The sequence below is a fragment of the Anomalospiza imberbis genome, chromosome 14 (genome assembly GCF_031753505.1).
Source record: "Anomalospiza imberbis isolate Cuckoo-Finch-1a 21T00152 chromosome 14, ASM3175350v1, whole genome shotgun sequence".
NCBI lineage: Eukaryota > Metazoa > Chordata > Aves > Passeriformes > Viduidae > Anomalospiza > Anomalospiza imberbis.
Window position 1 is genome coordinate 12858888 of NC_089694.1, and position 20354 is coordinate 12879241.

Sequence of the window (20354 nt, forward strand, 5' to 3'; positions counted from 1 at the left end):
GCCAAAATGATTTTAAAGAAAGGGTAATTCAGATAGCCTAACTCAAGCTTTTTCTAGGTATCTAGAGAGAATGGGAAGCGAGGTGGTGAGCAATGAACAGTTTATCCTGAGACATTCAACATCTTCATAATTTATAAACAGCAGAAAAAAACACGCTTCTCCTTCAAAACAGGGAGCTCAGCCCCCAGCATGCAGCTAGTGGTGGAGTGTACAGGGGATGCACTTACACTAATTGACTGGGCCATGGCCACGGCTGCCCCAAGCATTTCTGGAACTAGCATTTCTACAGCAGCACCGAGCAGAAACGCTTCACGTTTATTAACTTGTTTGGTTTTGATTGTTGGATTGGCTCCCCATTCCCAAGGCTCTCAGATTTATTCTTTTAGCTTAACACTACAAAGTAATCAAATCACTCTGTTACAGCTGACAGACTGTGGGAGCCCTGAAGGGGAGGGAAGAGCGCCGTCAGAAGAAACAGCTACATTTTCTCTTACATCCTTCGCACTTGCCCTAAACTTCAGATTTGACTCATCTACATTTCTGGAATTCAAGAATATTGAACTTTGACTGACATGGGAAGTTATTTGAAGATGCAGGACTTTCACTTGAAATTAAGTCTGATCTACCTCCTGGGATCAGGGACCAAGATTCACATCTCGTAAGTACTGAAAAGCCCAAATGCACTCTCATTCTGCTTCAAGTCAAACACAAGTGTTGCTACAACCAAGAAAACATCTTTCCAATGCTATGTAAATTCAAACCAACAAATTCATACCTGAGAAGAGGAGATGAGATGGAAGATTCAAATATGCCTTTGTGCCCTTCCATCAAACGTGTAGAATAGGAAAGAACAGGAAGACAAAAGAGATGGCTCAGAGAGTCAAGATTAATATGGAAATGGAAAAAAAGGGTATGCCTTGGGCTGGATTTTGTCTGTCTCTCTTCAGTACAATTTATTTTCAGCTTTACACTATGCAGTATTAGAAAATGCTTAGCACACAACCCTTGATGTGAAAGACAAAGAACATTTTTCTGATTTAGATTAATTTCAATGTCCTTGTCTAATGTTACCCAATGCAAAATTAGAAAGAAATTACTGCTTGCTTGGTCATGTGTTTTTAAAAACAATTTGAATGACCCACTGCTGAAAGTATGGACAGGGTCCCCTGTTATTAAAATCCAAACAAAGTCTGTACTCAAACTGACAGGGTAAAGCTTGAAGAAAATCCCCCAATAGGTTTCTTTAATCGAGAAAAACAAACAAAAAAACCCATGAAGCCTGTGAACAAACAGTCTTACAGGCTTTGGACTTAATATACCAACAATGTCAGGCATTTCAATGCAGTAGCATCAAAAGTAGATATTTACTGCTTGGTAGTGAGTAACCCTCTGAAAAGGGAGGAACAAAAATTCCTTTTTAATGAGTCACCATTTGACAGAGATCAAAACCTTTTGCCTCTATTGCTGACTAGAAGATTGTATAAACTTGAGTTTTTCTCTGTGTGAATTTATTTAAATCAACACAATTAATTAAGAAAATAAGTAAGCTAACAGAAGTGAGTTCCTTAAAAGTACCTGACCATCAGCAAGATCCACTGGGTTACTGAAGTATCAAATACATTCAGAAATTATTTCCTTATATAAACTTGGACTTGTGAAAATCCTAGTAAGATTTTAAGTAACTAGTCCAAGCAAAGTGAAATTATACTCAGTATCCATCCTGAAAACCAAATAAAATGAATGATACATAATTATTCTTAAAATAATGTGAATGTTTACATAATAAATGTTGTACACTAACACTTGGGGACAAAGCTACTGGTATGTTTGGAACTGTTACAAATGTCTTTGTAAAATACTGACTTTTTTACTATTGCTGAAAACTTAAACCATTAAGACCCGTGACAGAGAATGAAACATTAAAATACATGCCTGAGGGTAGATGCCATTTTTGTCTTTAAATATTTTCTTTACCCCTACATGAAATTCTGAAGTTTCAGCAAAAAGAAAGATACTATAATGTCATATTGGGGGAAAAATTAAAAAAAAAAATCCACCTAAATTGGCATTATAGCTAAAGCAAAGAAATAAAACTGTTGTTCACAGTGAGGGGGTTTTCCAGGAGGATATACCTGCCTTTATTTTGAATATAATTTCCAACTATTTGAAAGGACTCTAAAGACCTCATCTGGTAACAAGCACTGATGATTTATGAACTATTTAACTAGTTAAGGAAACTTAGTGTGAAGGCAAAGGTAAAACACCATCATTCCCATTTTACAAGGGACAAGTAAGAACCTAGGAACTATTTACTCCTAAAATTGCCTCCAGCAATACATACATACAGATATTCAGGCCTTTTGAAAAAAAATGTTGACAACTTTGAAATTAGAATAAGTATTACTCAGCCTTGGCTTGTTATATGAAAACTCATCTCCACAAAAAATCCCACTTGCTCCACAGAGCTATCAAACCATCCTGTGGAACTTCTGACCAGCGAGAGCATCTCCAAACCTGACTGTCAGCTCATGGAACCACCCCGTCACTCACATCAGTCAATCTTAATTCACGTTTGATTTACTTGTAGATTGGAAGTAATTAGAGTAAATAATTACAGTAACTGGTTACAGTTTGGAAATTGAGAGAACTGAAGAAAGAATTCAGAGAAATAATCTGATCTACTACTGTAAAGAGAATCAATCATCACTTTCCTCCCATTAGTCTTTTTGGCAATCCTGTGTCACTGTTGTCACAAGCCTGGATAACGATGCCACATTAATTCTCCTTTTGAGAAAGGAAATACAAGCTGTGACTCTGTAACTGTGTCTTACCTGACCTTGGGGAATCTTTATGGGAGTTTCCCATCAAGTACACCTACAGTTTTTACTGAAGGAGATTTACTGAGTTGGGCCCATGCTTTGTAACTCAAATGCATGACACAGAAATATACAACCAATCTTCTGTTTCCATTTGAAATAAACTATTAGTACGTAACTAATGATTTTTCAAGTCCAACCTTACATGAGAAATTACATTTTCAAAGTAATTTTAACAAGCCTGGCTCAGAGTTGATGAACAGAGTGCTGGATGACAAGACTTCTACTGCACATTTCTGATTTAACACCAACAACATTTAGCTACATTTTAGCTACCTAAACTGGAGATAGCCTTCATTTCCCAAACCTAACCTTTCCAAAACTAAAAAACCAACAACTGACACCTTTGTTGTAAATATTACAGAATTGGAAAAGAAGAAAGTCATCTCATGTTTTGTAACAGGAGCGGACTCACTCTCTTCCTTCAAGACAGCAGGCTGCTCTCAGTGTGAACTGTGGCACTGCTGATGTCACTGTGAGCAGGGACAAGAGGACATACGGCCTTTTGTACTGTTCCCATGATGCTGCATGTTAAAAAAATAAAAAATCTAAAATCATTATCCAGGCTGGAAGAAGCCCAAGCCATCATAAATGTTTGTTTACTGCAATTTGGCAGACCTTTTGAGAAAAAACAACAAACTACACTTAGATATGCAATCCTAAACCAAAATGTCAGATGGGAATCCATTAGAAAACATGCAATTACTCTGAGGAAACCATGAATTATTTGGGTGAAACTTTTGCTGAGATGCTTATTTGAGTGTTTCTCTGTAAGCAGATATCACTTCTATTACTGTGGCTATAACTAACGAGTTAACAACACTATTTACACTAGTACTGTTGTATCATTAGAAACAACAAGATTATGTACTTTAATTCTAATGCCAGCACAATTATTTTAACACCAAGTGTGTCAGATCTGACTCTGTACCCCCTAAATTAATTTCAGAGTAGTGGCTAAATAAAATGACATACTTCTTTGTGCTTTTGTTACAACACGCTCATGTGCAGCAAACTGTGAAGAAAATGTAGTAATTAGAGGTTAAATTAATCCCTGACAGACAGGCAGCTTAGTAAAGCTGGGCCCTCTTCAGAAAACAGAGCATAAAGCCTGCCAGTCTTTCAGAATTAGGCACAAAGAACAGGGAAGATTGGCAAGTCCCTCACTGCTGTGATCCAACCAAAGGGATGGAATGCTGAGAAGTCGGTGTAAGTCTTGGAGCAGCCAATACTACCAGGCAGATCTTGTGACAAATGTGATTTAGAGCTCCAAGGGATTGTTGCTGCAGCCGCTCCAACTGCCTGATCAGGATCAACCACTTGAAATTACAGACAGTCTTCTGCCCAGCAGAACAGGCTTCTAACCACCATGTAATCCACCTTGAGACATTAATGAAAGCGAACAATGGCATTGTATTTCACAACATAACTAGAAAGTTACCTTGCTGCTTCAGATTTTAATGCAGGTAATGGGTTTCATTGCCCTCAACAGAGTAAATGTGCTGGGTTACACTGAAAGCAATAAATAGGTAGGTCTGGGGTAGGTGTAACTCCCAAATCTGCTCGGAGTTTTGAGGTACTGAATTCTAAAGAAACTTACACAGAAAAGAAAAACCGTGCAAGAAGAAAGAGGCAGCCAGGTCATGATGATGATACCCACGTAAGTATTTCTTTTGTATGTGTGTCAGCAGAGGTAAATGTTTTTTTCCAGTCTCTGTAGCTGTGGCACATGAAAGTAGCCAGGTTCTAAATCCATGCAAACACAGCCTGTTATCAACAGGAGGGTAAACAGAAGGGCACCTGTTCTGTGCTGTGCGAGAAGCATCTTGGCTCCCGTGCTGGCAAATCCTGGTGCAGGAATCGCAGAGGCACCACTGCCTCCATTCCCACAAGATGCTTTCCCTCCAAAGGTGGACGACACAAGGGACAGGCTTCTCCCTGACTAATGCTGCTGCCACTCAAGAGATTGCCTGACGTGGGGTGACACACCCCCACAGGTAACACCTGGCCCTGCAGAGGGAACCTCCATGCTGCCTGCACCAGGCTGAGTACCCAGCTGTCCCTGACCAAATGGGAAGGCACGCCGGGCACCTGCAGCGCGATCACCAAGAAAATAAAAATAACTCCAAAACCAAATGGGAAAAAAGCAAAATGCCTGTATTACAATTAAAGTAAAAGTCAAGCAGGGGGCCAGCAGAGATTGCAGATCTCTGTGGAAGTGCTGTAACACCACCAGCATTTCTGTACTACTCAGACCATCAATTATTAACAAATTAGGACACGCCTGATGGGGTACTTATGTAACACTCCTTTATCAATAAAACTGCCAAGTCCCTTCAGGGAAAAGCACCGTGGATCTCAACAAGTCACAGTATGACACCTTCCTCTGGACAGGACACTCCAGTGAATTCTGGTCTGCCCCTCCTCAGTCTGGCCACCCATTCCTGAAGAGGAATTCTGGGCAGCCTGGCAGCCCCTGCCAGAGGCCCAGGGCGCACCCCAGCCTCCCGTGAGCAGCAGCCCTTTAATCAGGTCAGCGCTTATCAATGGCTCATTGTAGCGAGGAGGCAGCTCCGAGCAAAGGGCCATATGAAATCCTGCATCCCGCTGCATCTCCCACGCCTGGGCCCCACCGACTCCACTGGCCCCACGGATACAGCCTCCAGCCACACACTCCCTGGGCAGTCTAGCTGGCTAGTGGGTAGTGAGGGGAGGAAGGAAACCCACAGCTCATTCCTCTGCTCTTCCCTTTGGGCACAAAAGGTTCTCCGCAGGAGCCAGGTAAAATTCATCCATCAGAGAGATAGTACACTGAGCCCTGCTTTGCTTCCATTTAGCTTCCCCCATCAGGCGAGGATGAGCAGGGTGGAGGCACAAAACAATTCCCTGTCTGTACTGAAGGGCCTGATCCTTGAGCCCATAATTCCTGAATCAAATCTGAGCCTCATCCACTACAAAATTAAAAAGGACTGCTAGGCTGGGCCCTGAAGGAGAAAGCTGGGCGTACTCTCCTACCACCCAATCCAAAGAACACCTTGCAGTTAACCCAGTGCGCACACCAAGGGTAACAGCTCTGAAAGACCTACTGCACCTTGGCAAGTAAATGCTGCACAAAATAAGTACTTTCTTCTTAAAGGAAAGTAATGACTTAGTAATACTTTCCCCTCTATTTAATAAAATTAAATTGAGCCCAGTGAGAAGGGCTCCCAAGAGGAGTAAGTACTCCTTCCAACTCATTTGCATTTGCAAGTTATCCCACTCTGACTGCACTGCTCTCTGGTAGTGTAACTGGTGACTTCTAAAACCATGGAGTCACATCCTAAGAGCCACAAGCCCTGCTTATGCTGTGACCCTGAGATATACTTTCATTGTGAACTGAGCTAACATACCAGTCCATAGCAACTGCAATGAGAAATATCTACCAGAAGACAAGGACGTAAAGTGAAACCTCTAAATGACAGAGACTTCAATTTTCTGTGCAAAGCACTAGCCGTGATAATGCAGAACAAGGGAAGGAGACCATGATACAAGCACAGACTGTTTTGCAAAGTTTCCCTTCAGCTGCTGGCAGTCCTGAAATGGGTTACAGAAAGTTAAAATTGTGGTACTCATCACCGCCTGTTCTACAGGGCTGTTTTTAATAATTAAACAGCATTTTTCTATTTCTATTTTCACTTAAAACAATATTCCAGTATCTTCCAAAAGCAGTCCAATCCTGAAACAACCCTAATGAGGGCAGTACTATACACCCAACCAGTTTCATCACGTATTTTTTCAGCTATTGCCTTTTCAATGGTACCGCTTTTATGGGTGCACAACACAAAACTTACTACAAGCACACAGTGGTATCATGCACATTTGGCATTTTACAGCTGTGCTCTGAATTTCCCCTTCAAAATTACTGGCAAGGAAGGAAGTTCTGTGTAATTTTAGCACTCAACAGCTGAAAAAATTAGAAATGTCCCAACTGTTTGATATGTATAAAAGAACAGTTGAAAAACTTACAGTTGACTGGTGCTACCTAGGTTACCCATCAATGGCATTGAGACTGGTATATTATTAAGAGAGGTGTATGATGGGAATTGGTTTATTGTGCTGATCCATAGTAACCAACTCCTGTTCGTCCATCATTTATCTCTCTCACCAGCGACATATGGGTTTGTCTATTCACACTCTCAGCATTCTCTCTGCTCCAACAAACAGTCAGCCTTTTCTGCTGGGATAAGGAGATTTTTTAGTTACATCCATTATGTGCGTATCAACATTTATGGCAGGAAGATAATTGCCAAAGAGCTCAGGGGGATAAAAGCTCCCTCTTTATAACACAAACCCCCTTAAAAAATCAATATTGATATAAAACAGTTCAACACAAAGCCTTGGTGTGTCTTCTGCTTCCTTCAGTTCAAAATGCTGGTTTTGGGGTTTTTTTTTAACATTGCAAGTCAAACTGGAACATCAGGTAGAAAGCCTTCATAGTGAGTTACATCACTGCTCTTCCCACAGAGGATGATATAGCAGTGTACAATATTAATTGTTCCTCAAAGAAGTTTGCAGCAAATGTGTCAGATATAAAGAGGGCTCCTTGGAGAGGTGCCAGCACCATTTAAACTGATTTAGCTATCTTTATTTGGAGACCATACCAATTACTAATGAATCGTAACTTATAGTCACCTTCGCCTAAACGCTGAAAAACGCTGACACAGCCAGCACCAGGGAACAATGAAAACCTGGGGATTCTGCCCCTCTCCCTATTTCAGGAGCTCAACCTTCTACTACTCCATCCCCTAGTTTGGATAAACCCATTTGTCACAGCTTCTACAAGATTTACTTCACTTTTCCATAGCTATGTACTCATAAAAGTTATTTTAAGGCGACTTTTATCAGAGTAGCAAGTAACATAGAACATTTATTGATTAAATTACAGGGAACCAGTGAGTTGCACTGTACTTAACCTACAGGACGACTCAGGAATTTTTCTTACTGTTATTCTTGCCCTTGTGTTTCCTTCTGCCTCCCTAACTTTTGTCTCTCTCTCATGAAGCCCATTATTGGGTCAATTCTCGTCCTACAGTCACACCCAGGCAGGTTAGTGACCTCTTAAGTCAGGGCAAGAGTATCACCCTGACACCTGGGATCATGAACTCTTCCAGTAAATCTTCCTGCATATTCAGAAACCATCTAGCACAATAGCTTCCTAATCCCGTTTTAAATCTCCAAATGCTACCACATTGTAATATTTACAACGGGGTCAGTAAAAAATAAAACCAAAACCATTGTATTTATTAAACACTCCTACCTGTGTTAAGAGGAAGTAATACAAAAGAATTTTAAAAATATAACTGCCTCCTTTAATTACTAATTCCTCTCCAAACCCTCTAACAACTACCTTAGCGTTAAAAAAATCCAAGACACTTTACAGTTCAAAATACTTAGTTACAAGGAACCAAAAGCAAAGCCCTGTCAATATGTGCTTTTTTGATTTTGAAGTATTACTTAAAAGGAATAGAGTTGAAAAACCACATGTAAAAAAGAGAAAAAAAAACAATGAAAATAAAAAGCTGGATTGAATTTGAGCTGCTCAATTGTGAACACTGAGCAGCTTTTCACTCACTCGAGGGCTGTTAACTGCATGTTACCTGCCTCACAGTACAGACTATTTGTTTTTTATCCCTGAGCAACAGACTATTTCCTGGTTGAGTTTAAAAACTCTGTGACGTTCCAATATCAACCCACACATGTGTGTCACTGTCAACGTCAGTCGCAGGAAAACATTAGAAGTCACCCCTTGCTAATGCTTTCCTAACATGGAATTTCCTTGTACCTCGCCCCCCAGCCCACCTCCTCCTTCAGCTGAGAGCATCCTTCCCAAAGTGCATTTTTTTTCTCCCTTCTAAACATATGGCAGGGAGAGAGGACTGAAAATGGGCAGTGCCAGCACTAGATCGCTGCTTTTTTAGGTGCGCGCGTGTAACTTACTCAAACTGCTCTCGCTGCCTCGCACCCGGCGAGCGCGGCCGCGGGAAAAGCCCCCCCGTGCGCGGGGGCTTCCCCCCTCTCCCCGGGCCGAGGGCTCCCCCCGGGCACTATCAGCGCCTCGGCCGCCGCTGTCCTCCCGGCACGCGGCTCCGGGAACGGAGGGCACGTCCCGGGCAGCCCGTCTAGGGGGCGGCGGGGCCCCGCTGACCCGGGGATGCCGGTGCGCCGGGGGCAGCCCGCGGCGGGGGAGGCAGCACCCAGCTGCCGGGACCGGCGGGTTCAAGGCCGTTCCGGCTCCCTGTCTCCCGGAGGCACCATATGGTCCATCTTGCACATCAGCAGCTTTATTTCCCCATCAGCTCGGCCCAGAGGGGGAGCTCCGGGAGCAGCAGCCGCCCCCTGCCCCGCAGCCCCCCGGGGCACCGGCATTAGGCATTACCCGAGGATTACGGGGCTAAATAGGGGAAGACTCGCGTTATATAACCGGGGGAGCGTTCCGCCCTCACGGCGCTCCCACAGCCCGCCCTCCGCCCCAGCCGGGGCGGCCGCACGGTGGCGGGGGAGGGAGGGAGCCCGGCGCCTCCGCCCCCGGCCCGCGGAAGGGGCCAGACGCAGTTAATCCCCCCGCTGGCAGGGCGGGGGAGGCACCGCGGGGTGCCCCCGCTGCCCGAGGAGGAGGCGGCGGCGGAGGAAGGCTCTTCCAGGAGGTTCCTCGCAAGCGGCCGGCGCTCGCAGCGTTCAGCGGCTTCCGACGGGACGAGGCGAGACGGCCGCGCGTCCCCCGCACGCCGCAGCGGGGACCTGCCCGCCCGATCGCGCCAGGCCGCGGCTCCGCGGCGCCTCCCGCCCCGCTCCCCGGCCCCGGGCTCCGCCGCCCCCCCGCCGGCAGCACCGTGGAAAACAAAAGCGGCCTTTTAATTTATTGTTCCGGGGGGAGGCCGGGGGGGGGGGAGGGGGGGCGGTGTGAAAGGAAATCAAAGCCCGTTTTCTTCCCAGAAACTGCCGTTCTCCCCGGGATCCCTCCGAGTCACCCTGGTGACAACTCCCCTCCAGCCAAAGACGAACAAAAGCCGCGGTGCCCCCGGCATCGGCGCTCCTCCGGGCCGAGCAACAGGCCGGGAGAGGCGGCGGAGGAGGGACCGGGAGGAGGGACCGGCTATTGACGGGGGAGAGGGGCAGCCCCTGCCTTGGGGGGAAACGTGGGACCGAGCCAGCGAGCGCCGTGTTTACCCTGCCATTGCTCTGAACCCCGATCTTAACCACAGCATCAGAAACCAAAACAGTTTAAAGCGTGAGTCAGCACGCGTTTTGTTCACGCGTTCTGTTCCGAACACACGGACGGTCCGGCAGCGAGCGGCGAAGGCGCCGCGCCGCGCCGGCAGCAGCGCCCGCACTCGGGGCTGTTCCCGCACACGCGCTCCCGCAGCTCGGCTCAGCGCCGCGCTCCACGCTCCCGTCACAAACAACCCAGGGCTCCTTCGGGGCTCGGACGAGCCTTTTGTTCACAATCCTGCCTATCGAACGTGCGCTTCAGGTTCCCAAAATAACCCGGCACGCGGCTGCCAACGCAAATACCAGGAATTATTTAAAAAAATAATACTAGAGGGACCACCGCTAGCCCCTCCACGCGTGACACCCTCCCGGCGGAGTCCCCGGGCGATGACGGGTTTATCCTCCCCTGCCTGTCTGATCCAAGTTTAGCTGGAAATCCCCGGACGATGGCTGAGCCGGCCCGGCCGCACTGACACGAGAACCCGCGGGCTGGCGGTGCCGGGCGCACCGGCGGGTCCCCGCTCCCGCTCGCCCCCGACAGCATCCACCGCCTCTTCCCGCAGCATCCACCGCCTCTTCCCGCAGCCCAGCGCGTCACCACCCGAGCAATGACACGGAAACCCACGGAGCGTCCCCCGCTGCCGCGCACTGGCTGCCCCGCCGCCGTGCCCGGGACCGCACCGCACCGCAAATCACATTCTTCACCACCATTTTAAAGCCCACGGACCCCCTCCCTCCTGCCCTCCTCTCCGAGGTCTGACTTCAGCTCTGACCAGAATGGAGGGCGAAATTCCCCAACCAAGTTTCTGTCCCCTTCCCTCCGGCGGCCCCGGCACACGGGACCCGCGGGCAGAGCGAGCCCAAGGTGGGCACTTTCTTAAACCGCCCCTGCAAACTTTCCAGCCTGGCTGCGACCGTGCCGAGCCCGGTGAGCAACTGTTCCGAGGCTGTTTAAGTCCTTTTAAACCAGCTCCTACTTTCCCAGCCCATATCGATTTCAAATGCTACTTACTGGAATATGTGGCTCCATCCGTGGTGCTTCTACCCGCTGGGAAACCAGCAGCATCTTGGACTGGGGATCAACCGGCTTTTAGATCCACTTTGGCTGTATTGAGCAAACCCAGCGCCGCAGAGGACTCGCAGCCTGTTTTCTCCTTTTAGGTTCCAGACAAGTTCATCCTGGCGTTGCAGTTTGCTAATGATTCACTGTCTGTCTCGATCTGCTCACTACATTTCCATCAACCCACAGCTTCCTCACTTAGAAGGTGGAGTTTGTGGGGTTTAAGTTACTGATAGGCATATCTAAGTGCTGTGTCACTCAAAGAGGAGGAGACACACACACACTCACACACACAGCCCGCACACTCACACACACGAACGGCGCCAGGCTTAAAGGGGAAGTAACACTTTCTTCTCTACAGAAACTGGACACCTCACAGATCCAAGGATTTATTTTTTTTCTCCGTGCATGAAGGCGAAAATTAACCAGCCTATGGTCAAAATTTTACACACAAAATCTGCTTTGAATGTTTAGCACCTTCCTTGTAGAGTTTCAAATTCATTTAGTACAAAGTCAGGTCAGAAAGCTACTGGCAATTAATAGATTTATTTTCCCTTCCAAATCAAAGTGCTCAAATAACTAAAAAGAGAGCCCAAAGCATGAAATGTAAGGGTTTGAGTTATTCTTACAGAGGGTAGTTTCCTGTCCCTTTATGACATATGATATTCAGCACTTCTCACACAAAAGGGTTAAACTCATTTCGCCCAGGTGAACCCAGGTTAGCAAGAAGGAAACAGCAGAGTTCTTTCATTTTCATCTTTTGTGCTATGTACATGTCTTTTTGAAGATAGACACAATTCCAAACAGAGAGCTCCCATAAAGCCACGCACTTCTCATATGACTATAAATGTGCTTGCTACAAGCTGCAACCTCTGAATACTAATTTTGACAGACCGTCAACTGAAAGCTGAGAACCTATTCAGACCTCCTCTTGGACTGTGCAGAAAGAACTGGGAAGAGCAAGCTGCAGGCAGCTAGGAGAGCACACTGGGTCCACAAATAATTGCTGGTATAATTTTGTTTTATTACCTTGCTAAATCACTACAACTGTCACTCCTACCCTGATAAATTGGAGATGCTAGAAACCCTGTCCCAGTACATTGACTCAATGGATGAGGTGTGGAAGACTTACTAGCATTTGTAATAAAATGTCTAGTTTCTAAGATCATTCCTGAAATAGTGATATGAGTAAATTATGCTCTGCAAAATTAGGAAGAAACTTATTTGAATACAATCCCTTTACTGTAACCAAATACATAAAAGTGGAGCCAGAATCTGGCCTCACTTTCCTGAAAGTTTTCCAGACAGCAATCACCTTCAACTTGCAGTGAACTCAGAGACCTCCAAACCCACTTTGTACCCTGAGCTAATAAATATTGGCAATAACAGTTCATCAACAGAGAAACATTGTTTTTTAGCTTTGTTGAAGCCTTTGGCTTGCCTGTGACAGCTGTAACAATGGGCCTGCTTCCCTGAGCAGTATTTGTGGTATTTCAGTTTGCATTGTTTGGAAACTTATTGGTTTGCTTTTCTAGTGCTTTTGCCTTTTATATTATTGAAAATTACTTTGATCTATTTTGTCAATTGAAAAAAAAGAAACACAAAAATAATAAACTTTTGGGGGTGTAAACACCCTGAATTCTACAGCTTCTGAGGGCCAGATCTCAACAGGTTTCAGTGACTAAAGGGAGGTGTGTCAACATCTGATGTTTGGGTTTGCTGGGCTGCCCAGACCACATCTACTACCCTGCCTGAGGTGCTGAGGCCCAAACACAGCATTAGGGCATCCGCATGGGATCTAAAAGAGCCAATATGCTGAGCAGGAGCCACCTAAAATGAGCTCAGTGAAGATACACATTCATCATGCTTGAATTAAGCTCCACCTGGAAGGAAGTGCCACTGTCTGCCCAGTGTGCAATGTCAGAAACCCTCCTCTGAAGATACATGTGTGTGTAAGGGCTCCCATCTTTCTCCCTGGAGATTTTTGAACTAGAATACGTATGTATGGAACATGTAGGGCACCCAGGGATTCACACATGCTGTAGCTGGACCTACTGACAACACCATGATCAGATGATGAGCAGTGGGTCCATGTCAGTTTTTCTGTATCAGTTATTGTCAAGAAGTTTTGTCGTTTATGACTCTTGCCAAACATCTGAAGTTCCTGACAGATGACAACTTCCTAAGAACTATCATTTGCTTTGTTTGTTTCATAAAACTAGACCAAAGGCCTCTCCCAAAAGGAAGATGATGTGGGTAGGGTGTATTGGAGTCCCATCCCTGCTCTGCACAGGAACGATGCTGCTGCCTTTAGTTGCCAAGGGCGTCTGCTTGCCAGGTAGTGGTTTGTATTCTCCTCGGTGAGGTGGGGTGTGCTCTCAGAGGGAAATCAAATCAAGACACTTTTAGCAGTTAGTCCATGACAGAACTGTGGCAACATTTTCCTTCTGAGCCTGCTGGCTTAAGCCATGTAGGCTGTGGATGTCACTCCAGCAGCTCAGTGCCAAGTGTGCCCATGCTGCCAGACCTGGTGCACTGGGCTGATCGGCCTGCATGGTATGTGCTGGGGTGCTCAACAGTGGCAAGGACAGCTTTGGGTGTGCTCAAAAGCCTCATTCCAGCTGGCCTCTGGTGTTCCTGACATCAGAAAGGACAACAGAAGTCTGAGCAGACAAGGGCTGCCCCACAGCACATCTTGTACACTGAAGGGAAGCAGCAACTGAGCAGCACAAGAATTTACCACAGATTCACAGATTCACTGATTTACCACAGATTCACCGAAGGATTCACAAGTTTGTCAGATGGATGGCAAGCATGTGATGCTTTCTACTTGCACATTTGCCTGAAATCAGGTGAAATCAGTGGCTTGGGCTAGATGAACCTTCAGTTGGACTAGTCAGTACTGAATTTCTTATGCTAGATCAGATCAGCATTCCAGCTAATTTGGTATCTTGTCTCTGACCACAGGCAATAACTTCTGATGTTACAGAAGACAGAAAAGAAACTTCTACTGAACAGTTGCAGGACAAATTGCAGGTAGTGGTGCAAGCCTCTTAGCAAGTTTCTTTATAAGCAAAGCCAGTCTGTAATTGGCTGATGCTCAGAACCAGGAAGGCTCATGTCCTTTGGGTACTTCCCCATAGTACAGTGCAATAAACTAGGGATGAAATTACTAATGCATGCAAAATTTCAATTCATTTCAGAAAGTCACAATACTATCAGCATCAGCAACATTGCGTTGAGTAAAACAGCATCTCAGGTCATTTCTGAATGTGTTTAATTGCATGTCCTTTTTCATAGAATCAAACCATTCTTTGATGCTATGGTTTGGGTTGGAAGACATCTTAAAGACCATTTACCTCCAGTCCCCTGCCATGGGCAGGGACACCTTCCACCAGACCAGGTGGCTCAGGACCCCATCCAACCCCACTGTTAACACTTCCAGGGATGGGGTATCCACAGCTTCTCTGGGCAATCTGTGCCAGGGCCTCAACACTCAAAGTAAAGAAATCCTTCCTAATATTTAATATACATCTACCAGCTTGCAGTTTCTCCCTTTTCAGTCCTATCAATACAGGATTTTTTTTCCTACTAGAAGTACATGGAAAATACCTAAAAACAGATAAAATGCACCAATAAACAATTTTAATTTTCTCAGTAATGCTCGCTACACTGAGTAATTCTGTAAGTCATATATAAAAATATATGTATGTGCGTATAATTGGTAATGTAGCAATTCAATTCTTTTAAAGAAACATTGCTTTTAGGAAAATTAGGTTCAGAAAAAAAAAAGCTTTTGATTGTATGCAGCTAACTAAAGGTTTTCAGCATCATCTTCACTGGACATGAATGAAGAACATGTATGATCAACTTTTTATAAGTCTTTCAACTTCCATAAGTCATTATTTACATGAGTTCCCATGGAAGTCTATAGGTAAAAATCATCAAAGCATGGATGCCCATACTAACATTTCAGTGGGTACATGAATTACTTTACAAAATTATATAAATTAAAGTGAATTACAATTTTGTCTTTTATAAAGAAAAATAGACACCAATCTAATCTCTCTGTTAGAAGTTAACAGATGACAACTCTATGAGTAACTTCATATTTTCAGAAAAGTACATCACATAAAGTGTCTGTCTTCTACTAAAGTATCACTTAAAATCAAGTAGTTAATGTCTGCTTAGTGGCTAAATGCTTTTTTCAAATTGATATATTTTGAACTTAATTTTTAAGCTCAGAAATCAATTATTTGCATAGCTCAGAGATCCACTTAGGCACATGCTAACATTATGCATGAGTGTCTCAGAATGGAAGGGATTACCCAAGTGCTGAGGGAAGCACGCAGATGATCAGGGTGGTGAAATGCTGACAGGTTGCTCAGAGGGTTGGGGGATGTCCCATCTCTAGAGACTTTCAAGGTCAGGTTGGACAGGGCACTGAGCAACCTGATATAGTTGGAAAATGTCCCTGCTCAGTGCAGGGGGTCTGGACCAGATGACCTTTAAAGGTCCCCTCTGACTCAAACCATTCTGTGATTCCATGAGCTGCTTTTGTAGAAGATGTATAGACATTTCAATCCTGACCATCTTGCAGCTAATACGATTTTTCATTAAAACCACAGAAGCTGATACAAATGAACATAATATCACATTTAATAGCTCTATTGTCAGCAACAATACATTGAAATGTTTGATAATGCATGACATTTCTCCAATTCTGACTTGTGCATAAAACATCTTCCCTCTTGAATTGTGATGTGTGCTCTCAGCAGGGCTGCTGCTGGCTCTGCCCAGTGAGCACAAACCCTGTGCTGGACTGCAGGTGTGTTGGATGGCAGGTCTGAGGCTGCTGCACATTCCACCTGCAGCCTCAGTCACATCTAAGAATAAAGTGACTGTCATTTGCTGAAGTGAGAGGTACCTGCAAACACTCAGGCATTGTTTAAACAAGCCCCTGTCTCTCCCCAGGAGATGCCTTTTCTCCAAGCATTATGTTCAGCAGCCTTGTCACATTTATCAATTGCTCCAGCAGCCAAATGGGCACAGAGCCAGGTCCCAGCACATGGGGGGTATTGGATCAGGAGCAAACAGTGACAGGCATCACTTGCCAAATTTCCAGGTTAACAGTAGGTCTAGGCAATAGGACACACTTATTTGACTCCTGTACCCCACTGCAAGTAAGACACCACTCAGAATATGTAATAACACAAACAAAGCTTAGCAATAATTCTAGCCTTGCTGTTTCTCACTGCTGGATCACACCGTTCATATACAAGTGCAATGATCAGGGACATACAGACCTGCCTCAGTTCCTCTTGAAGTCAACAGAAAGGCAGAATCTGACCCATACCTGATACAAGATATTCCAAATTCCTTTAAAATCAAAGCATAAGAAAATGCTTCTACATTCACACAATTTTGCTTTCCTCAGAAAACACACAGTTTTTCCTTAATTTTCCCTTTCATTTCTAAAGCTGTCCTCTCTTTGCTAAAGCTATTTTTTAAAACATTCTCTATTTCACGACTGTCAAAGTATTCTTTCCATGCCAGATACATGGCAAAGTTACATATTCTTCAACTCAAAACAATTTACATGAATATTCATAAACTACCTGATGGCAGAATTGGCCCTGAGATTTAAACCCGTAAAACTCACAGAAACAAATGTTACCCTCTTTCCTTTGTCAGAGATCCCTTGGATCATGCTTAGAAATTATACTTTTATGCAGTTGCCAAGAAAATGCAAAACCAGTGCATGAAACATTGTATGTTCTGTTTATTAAAGAAGAGTGTCTGTGATGATACAGATATTCAGCCAGACTAGGATGCTGCCAATGTCAGTTTGTCATTTACTAGAAATTATTGATTTCAATTCTTGGTTTCCCAGGGCTACTGAGCATATCCTGTCATATAAATATGCATCCGTTTGCTAGAGGCTGCAGCCTTCTGTAGAAATGAGTGGTGTCTCAACTAGTGTCAGATTTCTTGAACCAAAAAAATAAAGCTTTACTTCCCTTCAGTAAAGGAATGAATAAAAACTATTAAGATACATTTCCATGTCAAATACAATATCAACAAAACTATGGGATCTATCCAGAATTGTACATTTTGTTATTCAAATAAATATGGTAGCACAGTCCAGAGAAATTGTGCTACCACCCTCCCTGTCCCCCAAAGGAAAGTACAAGACCAGTAACATCAGACTTCTCATATAACTCAAGAAACAGCCTGAACTGAACTACTTTTAGGTACATATAACTTACAAGTCAGTTATGCAACATGCAGGTGCAAAAGGATGACGAGTATAGTTACACTTTGTTATTAGGGCCAAGAGTGATAGTTGAATTGCCAGCACTTGTAAAAAGCAGAAAGACCTGGGAGCCCTTGGGAGCTTCAGCATGTGTGTCCTCTCAAACTGTCCCCCTCTCAGGACCCTCTGTTCTCCTGCCCATCTTCTGCTCCTGGTCACCCAATGCATTCCTGCACAGTGTTTCTTTCATTTAGTCCTACTATTCCTTAAGACTTTCTCTTGGTCCTTGTGCTGTGTTCACACCTCTAATTCCAGCTACTCACTCTGCTGTCTTCCCTTTCCCAAGGGAAGTACTCCAGGGTGGAGACAGGTCTCTCATCTACTGCTGGAGCTGCCAGCATGTGCCACAGGGTACAAAGGCATTTTTGGAATTTGGTGAAAGATGCTGACAATTCTGCTGCATGCAGAATGTGGTCCATACCCATCTTTTTCTCCAAAAAACCTCCCAGTTTTACCATCACTTTTCTCAAGTCAGTTGCATGCCCTAATGAATTCTATGTTTACAAAAATACAAAATATTCAAGGCTGACAGTGGTGGCAGAAATAACAGAATAAACAGGACAGCATTTTCTTTTGTCTTTTCTCTTGTTTATGTACAGTGCAGAATAAATTAAGTTTGGGAACAAGAGAGAGGGCACAGCCTCACAGGACCAGCCAGTGTAACCTTTGCAGGTAAAGACTGTGAGATGGACAAGAATCAGCTTCGCTCCCTTCCTGCTGCTGTGGCTGGTGCAGCTGGGACAGGGAAGGCACTTCCCTCTCAGAGAGGTGATGGTGATCATTCCTGCTCCGCCTTCCAACTATACCCACTGCTGTTTGGAGCAGCATCACCTGCAGTTTACACATTAATTACACTGGGGGAAGGTGGGTTTTGCCATGGCAGGATGGAAAAGGTGGGAAGCAGCTTCCAGCCGTGGTGGATGTTGCCTGGCTGATGCCTATTTCCCACAAACACAACAGCCCCACAGAACAATGACCACCACACTGTGAAGGAAGGAGCCTTCTCATTTGGGGACAATTTTCAACTGGCTTGGAAATGAACCCCTGAATCCCTTCTGAGCACTCTGGCTCTTCCTAAAGTATTTGAAAACAACTTATTGCCAGATTATGGTGAGATCATCTTGCTCTTGCAGGAAAAAGAAAGGAGAGAGAAAAGGAAGCACTGCAGCTTCCAAAGCCACTTCAGTACTAATAGCAGTATGATCCCTAATCAATGCAGAGGGGCTGACAGCAACAATAAGTGTTAACTGCTGAGCTGAAGGGGCTGTTTAACCTGGCTAGGAAAAGTTATTTCTGCCACAACTATTTGAAAAAAAAACATTGGCAATTAAATTAATTCAAGCACATCCTCTCTTTTCCTGGGAAAAACGTGGAAAAAAAATCCAGGCAGAGAATGAATGGCACCTAGATTAATGAGAAACTGCTCAAGAAGAGAAAAATAATGGTTTTCTAAAGTATATTCATATTACATTTTGTGGTAGCACCATATGCTAGTTTCCTAGATGCTGGTAATCCTGATGTATTTTTATCTTGGCTAGTACCAAGGAGGGAGCTGTACAAGGCCAAGTTCTTCCCACATATCCATGTTGAAAGCAGTTTACCTTCGCTCTGCGTTGTGAATATGAACCAAGACAGCCATGCAACTGCTTCAGAGCATGCCTTTATTTTCTGGCTGTATCTGACTGGCTTTTAAAAATCATCCTATTGCATCTCTTGAGTCTTGCATGAAGCCTCTTTTTCAATGATAGAGCCCAGAAATGTTGGACTTAGAAATCACAAGCCTCTACTGCTTCCATTTAAGGGTCAGATTCACTAATTAGATGCAGCAGGAGACTATAAATTGTTCATGTTCCAGACAGAGGAGAACAACAAAAAGCCATTCTATGTTAGTGGGGATGTATTAACATATATGTAGGACTTCATTCTTCTCTAAGTTGAACAAATATTCTTTAATCAGTACTTAGAAATCACTTCTGAAGGTGATGGCATTCTTCCATTACTAGACAGGGACAAACAGCTCTGACTGTACTAGAAAAAAGAACCACCACTAATTAATGTTGTTTAATTGGATACATTTGAAATATCTATACCACAGGTGACCCTAACTCTAGTCTGCTGCTGAATTATCATACTAGCAGCCATGCTGCTCTGCTCCAGCTGCCCCTCTAGACACTTAACCACAGATCTCGATGCAATTTCTGGTGCAGTGATTCTGAGGCTTTTGGGGAGTCAGCAGTCCAAGGATGAAAGTGATCACACATTCAAAATTCACATTATTTTGAAGGTTTTTGAAAGATGCTGGTATAAGCATGTGTCACAGTTTCCACAGGGGCCATGGGAAAGGGGTTTTGAGGCAGCAGGATTGAAGTCAATGGCAATGAAATGCAGCACAGAGCTCAGAGCAGTTTTCTCAGGTGGGGCTCACCTGATACAGAGCAGCCTAAAGAGGTGGGGCAAGAGGCAATTGCAACTTTGGGTGTAATGCCTAGGAGGAAAGCAAGCCATGGTATGTCCCGGAAAAGCATGGGAGCCAAGCAGCAATTCACCCACAAAAAAAAAAAAAAAAAAAAAAAAAAAAGAAATTGTAGATTTGTCTCGGTCAGGGACTTTAGGAGGAAAATCCAAATCCAAGTGTCCCTGACCGTCTGGTTAGCAATTCATGCTATGCTCATCAGCACAGCATGTGACTCCCTGTGACCACACTGCCTTTTGGTAACTTTTAGCCACTCTAAAGATAGGTGTGGTAGCACCTCGGAGTCACTCTGGAAACCAGGAATACACGTTTGGGAGGCATCTTTTATAATTGGCATGGCTGAGCTGCAGCTCTGCCTCAGGCAGAAGGTAGACTCTGTCT

General features: G+C 44.4%; 1 protein-coding gene across 4 annotated transcripts in view; it reads right to left on the minus strand.

Annotated features, from left to right (window-relative positions):
* MAMLD1 (mastermind like domain containing 1) overlaps window positions 1-20354 on the minus strand; it is a 176434-nt gene that overhangs the window by 70623 nt on the left and 85457 nt on the right. The window contains exon 1 of one of the 4 annotated variants that reach the window (XM_068204979.1): window positions 11137-11506. The exons of the other annotated variants lie outside the window; for them this stretch is intronic. Coding sequence (XP_068061080.1) covers window positions 11137-11190 — 54 coding nt within the window. The 5' untranslated portion in view covers window positions 11191-11506. Of the gene's footprint in view, window positions 1-11136; window positions 11507-20354 lie in introns of those variants that run through there. 4 annotated transcript variants of the gene reach the window in all.